The 10,710-nt window shown below is 42.2% G+C and overlaps 1 protein-coding gene across 24 annotated transcripts in view; it reads right to left on the bottom strand.

The window, feature by feature from the left end:
• Positions 1-10,710, bottom strand: part of RBFOX2 (RNA binding protein, fox-1 homolog (C. elegans) 2) — a 197,094-nt gene that overhangs the window by 5,789 nt on the left and 180,595 nt on the right. For 10 of the 24 annotated variants that reach the window (XM_014530831.1, XM_014530832.1, XM_014530823.1 and 7 more), the window contains 2 exons: positions 1,925-2,013; positions 1,476-1,548 (listed from right to left, as the gene is read on the bottom strand). In XM_014530831.1, the coding sequence (XP_014386317.1) occupies positions 1,476-1,548; positions 1,925-2,013 (162 nt within the window). Of the gene's footprint in view, positions 1-1,475; positions 1,549-1,924; positions 2,014-4,666; positions 6,269-6,433; positions 6,466-8,440; positions 8,484-10,710 lie in introns of those variants that run through there. The other 14 variants (XM_014530819.1, XM_014530820.1, XM_014530825.1 and 11 more) reach the window with 5 other exon arrangements.

Raw genomic sequence — 10,710 nt, 5'->3', positions numbered from 1 at the left:
TACCTCTGACCGCTATTTCTGTCATATCCCATGTTTGAGACAGTGTTGGATTTAAACCTGAGTCAATCTTTCAATGAATAAAGCCAATTTCCTGACATACATGTATGTATAACTGGGGTTTTAACTGGGTTTTATTTCTTTACTAGAGGCCTGGTGCACAAAAATTCATGCACTCCAGGTGGTCCCTCAGCGTGACCTGCACCCTCTCGCAGTCTCGGGAGCGGGCCTAAGCTGGCAGTCGGACATGCTTAGTGCTGCTGCAGGGCTTCTGGCTGAGCAGCGCTCCCCCTGTGGGAGTGCACTGACCACCAGGGGGCAGTTCCTGCATTGAGCGTTTGCCTCCTGGTGGTCAATGCACATCATAGCAACCAGTTGTTCTGCAGTTCAGTCAATTTGCATATTAGCCTTTTATTATATAGGATGTTTATCTAATGGTGCCTCTTTTTTTCAAATAAAATATCCCTAGGAACATAGATAGCGCTCTTTGGGTTATTCTTTTCTAGAGGACTTATATCATGTTGGCACTAAATAAAACCTTAGGAACTTCATCACTTTCTTCGTATTGTATGTCTCTACCTTAATTCTAAACACACACCCCCAACCCCGCCTGGGACCCTATCACTTCCTCCCACAAATCTTCATGGGCAGGAAGTCAATGTGCGACAATGACAGGCTCTCTCATTTACTTTAAGTCTTAAATCTGAGCCCTCATTCTGCCCCCCTCACACCTTGTCCGTGCTCCCAGGCAGCGGCCAGGCTGCACTTCAGAATGCAGAGTTTTGGACATTAGTAGGTGTCACAGAGGAAAGGCCTATCTTTGCTGGAATCAGTGAGTCCCCATTGTTGGACCTGGAGGCATCCAGGCCAACACAAAAATGCTGGGGTGAGGATTTGAGTTTGGTTAAGGGGCATCATTCTAGAAGAGCTCTAGCCTTCTATGGAAAGACTGTATTTTTGCAACAGATGTTACTACTAAAATATCTTTGTAAGGCGTTCACCTGGTGATTTCTAGTACCATCTACCAGAAGACTTACAAACAGCAAGGACAGCCTTTGGCACCTGCATTTGCAACTCATACAAATTAAGTTATCTGAAAAGCTTAATGTAAAAATTGGAGAGTCTTATGCCCTGAAGTCCTTGCTAACACCTATCAATAAAACTACACTACAGTTACGTTTCCAACATTTGAGCCAATGTAAGATATCAACCTATTTCCTTCTTTCTTTCTCAAAAAATGTCGTTACTCAGGGCAGACTGCCACTGTCCATTCCTTTCTGCTGTCCTTACGCAGGCCTGTGGCTTGTACTATTGCACTCAGGGAAAGAAGGTGTTATGAAATTTCCAGATGGTCCTATGTGGCTTTAATACTTTGGTAATGGAAGAAGGGCTAAATTTACTATCTCCCTAGATCTTATATAGTCTGTAGGTAAAAGTTAGGAGTAAAATGTTTTTAAAAAAATTGTACATATACTTACCACAGCGCCAACTCCATAGCTAGCGGCAGGGGCAAGGGCATGGTAGGGGTCAGCTGTGTACACCCTGCCATAACTGGAAAGAAGAAATACAATCAGGGAGAGAAAGAAAAGATAGTAACCCCCCAAATGAAAGGGTTTACTGTGCTAAGGACTGGTGAGCGGCTTGATCTTAGAATGATTATTAGGAAATTGGCAGAATGGAAAAAGCCTTTAGATTCCTATTCCTAAATATAGTACTTGGAAAAATTCTGAGGTCTTCTCTAAGATGGAGAAGAAGGGAGTTGCAGATGACAAAGAGGGAGATTGCGGTGAAAGGAGGCAGCGCCATGGCTTTTGGCATGACAGGCCACGAGGAGAAGGCCAGGCCTGCGGGCGGCCCCAGGCACTAGGTGCCGTTTTGGAAGCGGGGAAGGGCGGAGAGGCAGTGACACTCGGGACCATGTACGTACCCGTCGCTGTAAGCGGCGGCAGCGGCTGCAGCAGCCGTGGCTGCGGTTGCAGTAGCAGGCTGTGCATATCTGTAGGCTGCATATCCGGCCTACAGGAGAGAAGAGAACTGACTTTACAGCTACCTCTCCCCCCGGAAGCACAGATGAACACACACCCACCCACACGAGACAGACAGACACAGGGAGACACAAACACAGACACACACATGGGAAGAGGATGTTTCAAACTGCATCGGTCTACATGTTACTCCCCTAGTGCAAGAGTAAGCTCCACCCTGCACAGGGACTCGCTGTCCAATTTGTGACAGTAACAAAAATAAACCACCTTGGTAGGACCTGTTCTCAAATTTAAGAAATGAAGATATGAATTTTGATCTGTCTTGTTTCAGTCTCTGCTGGAACTTTCAGCAGGGAAAATATTCATAGGAAGTTGGGAGAACTTTGACTGACAGGAAGTATCAATTAGAGAATGAAAACATTAAATGAATGTGTGTTAACGTCCGATTCCCTGATGCATACGCAGACTCTTATTGCTAAGAGTCTGCAGTATATAACAAAGGCCCCGTATAGCTATGTCCCATCGACCTAGCACGCTTGCCCAGAGGCTGAGAGAGGAGGCAGTATTTAGGAGGAAAAGCCAGGGTACATCAGGGGTGGCAGACTTCAGCCTGTGAACCCAGGGCACTTGTCATCTGTTTTTGCAAGTAGTTGTGACAGAGACTGTCTGGCCGACAATATTGAGCACTTGGCCCTTTACAGAAAAGGCTTGCTGACTCCAAGCTATTTCAGACTCAGGCAAGTCAGACTACAAATGGCTGATGCCCTTTTGCCTGGATTAGGATAGATTAAGAACCGCCCACCCCAAGCATTTAACTGCATTTACTCTCCTTCCCTCTAAGATTATGGATTCTCAAGTCCTGATCGCATCGCAGGCTGCAGAGTTTTTCTACTAATGGCTCAAATGCCCTCAGTCCTAAGGAGCTGCTACTTCGCCTCAGTCTTGAAGGTTCTCACTGCTGGGTAAACCCCATGAAGACCAGAAAGGAGTGCAAAGGTAACCACACAATGCCACACGAGGCAGGCTGTTGCAGTGGCAAGCCCGACCTTTGGTTTCTTCTTTAACCTTCTAGAATTCATCTATTTAACCAAACGTAATTCAGGTGTGAATTTTTATTGCTGCCGATCACTATCAAATATGACTGCTCGCCGAAACCAGTTTGGCTCAGTGGATAGAGCATCGGCCTGCGGACTGAAAGGTCCCAGGTTCGATTCCGGTCAAGGGCATGTACCTTGGTTGCGGGCATATCCCCAGTGGGAGGTGTGCAGGAGGCAGCTGATCGGTGTTTCTCTCTCATCGATGTTTCTAACTCTCTATCTCTCTCCCTTCCTCTCTGTAAAAAATCAATAAAATATATTAAAAAAAATATGACTGCTCAATTGGCCCATTCTGACACCACTTCAGGAGTGACGACACCACATTTGGTTTCTGCAGGTTAGCAGGTCCATTTCTCATGGACATCTGAAGCTTCCTGCCCTGTGATTTCTACTTTCTATTCCCTCAAATGTCCAAGTTTTGCCAAATCTACGCAAGGAATTGCAAATTCCGTTCGGTATCATTTCTTAGGATGGATAACAAGTATTTTCTAATGGGAGTCTTGCTCTCCTTGGCCATCTGATATGGCAGCGTCTAGCTGGCTGCTTTCATTTCTGTCCAGATCTTACTTTGGACACATCTGCAGTTCCTTACAGGCCCCTAGCGCTTTCTGCTTCCTTCTTCTGTAATGTGTGCTTTCCCTAACGGCACTGAGGGGCATTTACTCTTGCTCTTTAGATTTATTTGCCTGAGTCAGATAGCTTCAAATGTGCACTTTAAAATCCCTGATTGGTTTTCAGTGGTTACGTATTATTCCTTCTTTGTTCTTCAAAGGAATGACTTAGAAAAGTAAAAATTTATTTCTCAGTTACAGATTATCCTACAGATTAAGAAAATTCTGCCTGGCCAGTATGACTCAGTGGTTGAGCGTTGACTTATGAACTAGGAGGTCATGTGCCAGGGTTGTGGGCTGGATCCCCAGTGTGGGGTATGCAGGAGGCAGCTGATCAATGATTCTCTCTCATCTCTAATGTTTCTCTCTCTCTCTCTCTCTCCCTTCCCTTCCTTTCTGAAATCAATGATATATATATATATATATGAAAATTCTAATTAATATTAGAAAGCATTGGCAATGACAGGACATGGCAGGAAGCACCTCGGGGCTACTTTCAGTCAACATGCCTCCTTTCCTTCTAGTCAGTTCTGTGGGAGCCGGCAGGCAGGACTGATGTGGGCAACACTGTACAGCCCAGCTGCAACCTATACACATCACATCATTTATAAACTAACTCAAGTTTCTCTTTATTTATTTATTTTTTAACTTCTAAAGGAAATAAGGCAGCAAAAGCATTTGTTAAGGCAACAAGCTAATAAATACTGTTGGAATATTAGGCTTTGAATGAACCTTAAAGGCTCAGTTTCCATTATAATAGGAGACTCCATCAGTGCAAAACTAACGCTTGTACTATAACAGTGATGGCGAACCTATGACACGCGTGTCAAAGGTGACACGCGAATTCATTTTTTTGGTTGGTTTTTCTTTGTTAAATGGCATTTAAATATATAAAATAAATATCAAAAATATAAGTCTGTGTTTTACTATGGTTGCAAATATCAAAAAATTTCTATATGTGACACGGCACCAGTTAAGTTAGGGTTTTTCAAAATGCTGACACGCCGAGCTCAAAAGGTTCGCCATCACTGTACTATAACGTGTGCAGCAGGGTTACCTTTGCTAAAACTTCTTTGTGAACCAGGATAATGTGGTAAAGAAGCATTACGTGGTTTGTCTCTAGTATTCTCTCAAACACCAAAATAATCTTTAAAAAGTAAAAATAAAAGTCAAGGTAATAAAAGCAGTTAAAGCTCCAAATTTGTTTACTTGAATGGAAGATTAAAAACTGAAGTTCTAAGACATAGGGCTCACGGTACTATAAGTAAGGCTCACTAAAGACAGAGATAGTGGGGAGTACATCATATCAGTACAGCTTTGAGGGGCACCGCACTATTTCTGGGAAAAAAAGAGCTTCTGAATGAGATTTCCGATAGAACAATTCCCCTCAGAAGCCATCAGAACCTCGATGTTTTGGGGTTAATGTTATTGTTACTCCAAAGGGATCAGACTGTGGGAAGAAGCTTCCTTCCAAGCCAGGACGAGAAGGGCAGAATCCACCGGCAGTAGTTTCCTTCGATTGAAAGCAAATCTGACTTTGGAGTCTGCATTTGATGGGGTTCTCTGCTATTCAAATTCAGGAAACAGGGCAGGGATGCAAATATTTTATTGACAAGAAAAGGCTCAAGAAGGATATTAACATTAAGAAAAATTACATTAATGTTTTTCTTAAACATCACTACTCTCTTAATTACTTTATGATAATGGTGCAACTGGGAGGTGTTTTACAGGGGGGTCTATGCTTAGGATGGGCAGGTAATATCCTAATAAACAAATTTGGTAATTCATGATGATTGCCGCAAAATTAGAAAAATTGAATTTTGTATCATGGATTTACTCTTCTTAGAGGTAGTCTTACTCCAAAGTATTTCTGCTCCTGCTTTAAATTGGTTGTTGAATGAACTGTATCACATAATATAAAACAGGACAAAGAAAATCCAGATATTTCTATTCCAAATTAGGAGCGAATGAAGATTTCAGGCTGATACTTTCCTCAGTTTCACTTCTACTAGTAAATCTGAAGTCTTTTATAGAACATGAGAACAAAGTGCAGTTTGAAACACCACCGTTTTCATTACTGTCTCTTAAGTTTTCCAAAAGAACAAGGGTAGGGAAGTGGGTAGGAGAGACAGGGCTCAGGCGTGGGGAGGGGATATGGCGCCACATTTATTAATCACATTAAGAACTAAGCATGCCAACATCTGGAGCTAAAACAACCAGCAAATCACCACGTTCAGACTCGGATTGGCTAACTCTATCTATCCCAGCATTCTCTTGGGACAGCGGTTTGCCCTAGGCTACCACAAGCTCGGTGAAGTACAGCCTCAATTACTAGAGCGTGCAGCCACAACGACCTGGTATTACGGAAACAGTCAGTCACCACTTGAGTTAACATTCCAGACCCTAACGACTGGCCCCTCCCCAGCCCAAAGAAAAAGGAAATCTTGCCCACCCTAGCCCTGGCCCACACCACAATGTTAATAATTATAACAAGCAGTAACCCATCTGTTATATCAGAGAAGGGAACAGAGACTCCACTGAGAGATTTAGAGTGAGATGTTAACATTTCTTCAGCTGACTGCACAAACAAACAAACAAAAAAAGAGGAGAAATAATTCATTTGGAGATATGAAGTCATGAAATAGCTGATGTGTATTGCTTTTAACCATGCACTGATGCAAAACTGAAGCAACCATTAATAATAAAAATTAAAAAGGACATATGTATTTACACACAATCAGACCTGTTTGATCTGAAGCAGTTTGCAGATTCTATCTGTGTGTGATTTGAAATAAAACAAAAAATGGGGATTAGCATGGCCACAGCACACCCTAATGTAGGAGGGCACACACGGACAGCTTTGGAACCCTGATCGCTGGATAAATTTGGCATGGCTACGCCTGATCCAAATATACACGCCCCTTTACACATAATGACTTTCTGATTCTTCTGCAATTCACTCTGCATGACTCCTCGTGCTCCCAATGGGGCGGCCCAGTGCTACCTCACCCACCTAGTCAACCTTCCTGACCTGGCAATGTGACTCAGTCCTGGCCGGCAGCACTCTCGGGTAGCTTGCCCTCTGTCAACACCCATCCATTCTGATCCACAGTGCTCTTCTAAAATATCTCCTGCTTAAGCATTGTATCATTACGCATAGCCATAACATGTCTCTGCTTTCAAATTCCAGCTTCTTCAAAGGAAAATGCTGTTACCTTTAAGATCCTTTTGTTGTTGTTAAAGTCTGTTTTCCATGACTCAAAGTCACCTCCCAGGGATTTTCTACTGCACTCAATCTAATTCATCATCTAATGAACTGTATGACGTTGCCACACTGACCACATGACTCTCTGCAGCTGGGCTTTCAACTAGACCAAAATGGAAGGGCTCTACATATCACCCCTCCTGCACCTGACCTCCGGCTGCCACTAATTTTATTAGCTTAATCTCACTCTGGCAGACTTTCCCCCGTCTTGATTTTAACCTAGCCTCTAACTGTATTATATTTGTTTTAGGTTTACATTAAAACAGGACTTTGGTGAGCATGTGATGTCAAGACACCTTCGTTCTACCTGGAAGACAATGACGTTATGTGACACTGAGGAGGAGGGTGTGTACTTCAAGACCAGCAGACAGAATGAGAGCTTGTTCCCTGTATGTGGTGCAGGTTGATACAGCAAGAGGGGCGTGTGGGTGTGTGGGGAACGGCGGGTGCGGTGCTGAAAATCACCGCAGCAGAGAGAGGCTGGCTTGGGCTGAGTGCTGTGCCTCTGCGACTCATGTTGTTTGCCCCTACACACTTCTACCCTCCCTTCCCTCACCTCTGCCCACTTCAGCTGAGAGCCGCTGATCTAGACTGCTCTCGTGTGAGGGCCTCCTAGGAGACAGAGTTCTTATGTGGCAACATGGCACCTTTGATTGAAAGTGAGTAACACAGACGTGAGTATAAAAATTTATAATTGTTACGATCAGCTTGTTATCTCTCACTTATTCCTTCTTAGAGAGATCATCTTTAATGAATTATATCTCTCAAACACTGCTATTCCACATCTCCCCAATGGTGTTCATTTCCAAGCTCTTGCTGATGCTACATAAATGAACTGAATTGTATAAAGCTATCCTAGCATCCAGCTATCAGCGGCAAACCTTCTAACAGTGCATTAGTATCCAAATGAACTCACTGAGTTGTTTTAAGATGAAAGGAAAGTGAAAGGGAAATACATGTTTCAATTTTAGAGTCCCAATATGTCTAGATTTTACAGGCAACTTCTACCGTATGTAGTAGCACAGTCCAATTACCACTATGATTCTACTACAGGGCCCAATTTGGGATTCAGGAGTCCTCTTTGGACAGATTCTACTTCCTCCCTTCTCTCATTTCTTTCAGAGTAGTAAGAAAATGCCCCACCTGCTAAGACCTCCAAATAGAAAAGCCCATTTAAGCACATGTTCAATGTGATTGACAGACTAAAAAAGGTGGCAGTGATGGGACAGTGCACTAACATGCCCAGGGCGGATATGTGGCAATGGGACAGGGGCACTTAATTTTGGAGGTAGTGCCATCATGTATGAACTTGACTGTGTGCACTGCTGAGGTAGCAGGGCTTAGATCACACGCTCACAAGTCTTGATTGTCCAAAAAAGCCTCTGTTCCCATCTCTAACGTGGAGCTGGAATGGTTAGTATAATTCAATTTTTTTTCACTGCAATCCACATCTGATTGATTGGCAGGTCACACTGGCACTCCTACCTGAGGTATTTTAGCGCTAATGATTGGTTCCTGTAAGACTATTCTATAACAGAACACAGGAAGAGCAGTTCAAAAAACACAGCTGTGGAAGGAAAACAATCATACAAAAAGCCCGCTAAGGGGCCCACCAGCCTTTTCTTTCCTTTGGATGCAAGCATGCTTTTCACAGGGTGACAATTAAGGAGCAGTTTGTTACCCACTTAAGTGAAGTAGGGTGAACCATGCCTTTTCTACTGGTCAAAAAAGGAAGGTGGGTGGGGGGGGGGGGGATGGACACATAATCTATGTGCTTACCCCATGGGTCTATGGGGGGATCACTTTATAAATTACAGGCACAATCGCTACATCAGTTCTCCAGAGAAGAAAGTGCATAAAAGACACAGAAAGGAAGAAAGTGACTAGCAAGGATTTCAGCCTAGGAGATCAGAGAAAAGAGATTTTAAAAACCTCCACAATTAATAGCCTAAATTACTATAACAGAACAAAAGCAGCAACTTACACTCTTTTCATTCATGTCATCTCTCAAGTTCAAAGCCTGTTCTAATTAGCTAAACCCTCCACTCTTTCTATTTCTAGCCTGCCCTCTGAGGAAACAAGAACTAACCATACCTCGGCAGATTTCCACAGATGGAAAATGCACAGAGAGAAGCAGAACAAACTCAAGGTAAAACGATAGGGCTTTCCTGTGTGTGTGTTTTTAAGACACATCCTTTGCTCCCTCACATATGGAATAGGGAATATGAAGTTCTAAAAGCTAGAGTTATATTATACCTCACTCAACAGTTACCTCATAAAGTATTCTTATTTTTCACTAGTGGATTGGGATATGATTTCAGCCTCAGTGACCAACTTTTTCCTGCAAGTAACTGCTTGAAGATAGGAAGTAAAAATGGTAATTACTACGAACTCTTTTCATCAACAAGAGGCCACGGGTCAAAAAAATATTTTGGTAAGGTCACTGGATTACTTCTGTTTAGCTTGATACGGTAATCCAGCAAGTAGATAAACAAAACTCAAGGGTATTTTCTCAACTATAGAAACATCATCTCTCTCTTAATGAAATCGCATACTGTGAACTAAGGAAATGAGAGAATTGTCAACAAATAATTTTGGTTGATTGACTTAACAAGGTGGAAGTAGACCATACTTAAAAAATCCCCAAATATGGACCATATTAGAGAGGGGGGAAAAAAACTTGACTTAAATAATTCATAAGGAAAAGTGTGCTCTAATAGAATAGATTTCAAGAAAACAACTTTAATAACATAAAGATGAGTTTCATGAGAATATGGACACTAATGTAAATGGGAGAATGTACATGCTAAGGTCGTATGTAAAATGTGTACATATAGAAAAGTGTCATTTGGTGTAAAACTAGAAAATATTTCCCTAATCCTTAAGTTTCGCTGTCAGCACAGGAAAGAACATACCTTTCCATACCTCTTGAAAATCATCTGAGGAAATACGTGAATTTTGATTAAATACTGAGAGGTAATGAAATATGGATTAGTTGGGTTTTGTGCTTGGTTATACAATAACATATGTAATCTAGGGTGAGTCACAATCTCTCTGAGAGACATATCATTGAAGTGAGAGGGTTGGGCCCGAAACATGGGTAAGGTTCCTTGAAGCATTTCTCAAATTAAAGAATACTCTGAAGGTCTACTCTACACAGAACAGGTGAAAAAGTCACTTAGGACCACGTAGGACCATTCCACCCTATCTCTACTTCCGGCTACACAGAGCCTCTACATGCAAACTGAAAGTGCACAAACATTTTTAGATTGCCAGAGAATCTTGGCAGATTGTGAAAATTAGTTCACTAAAAAGGCATTCTTAGTGATTTTGGGACGTAAGGGTGGAGACAGCATTTCCAGACAATTATACCCTAGGTCCAAGAAATAATTTCATGGTGACAAGTTTACCTTACAAAATTGTTTCTTAGTGATTTGGTGGTTAGACCAAGCTTGCATTCAGAAAAAGGTCATTTGGGGAGGTCCCTGTAAAAGACTTCAAAACTCACAAACTTTGACTCTTTGTCAGATCACTTTGTTCATATTTTAAATAATATGCAACAAACCAATCAGAACGTTAGCTATAGCTAGACAGACTAAGTACTGGGTTACACGTTAACATGGCTGGTAGAATCATCAAATCATGTATGATAGTCAAATGTTTGTAAGAGAAATCTAGGTTGCTAATTCTGCCACTTGTTTCCCTCTAGATGGCCCTTAAGAAAAGAGACCTACCAGTTGTAAACCTTCTAATAT

This window comes from Myotis brandtii, unplaced genomic scaffold, assembly GCF_000412655.1.
Source record: "Myotis brandtii unplaced genomic scaffold, ASM41265v1 scaffold78, whole genome shotgun sequence".
NCBI classification, from domain to species: Eukaryota; Metazoa; Chordata; class Mammalia; order Chiroptera; family Vespertilionidae; genus Myotis; species Myotis brandtii.
The sequence above is the reverse complement of the archived record's forward strand: the minus strand, read 5'-3'. Positions and strand labels throughout refer to the sequence as shown.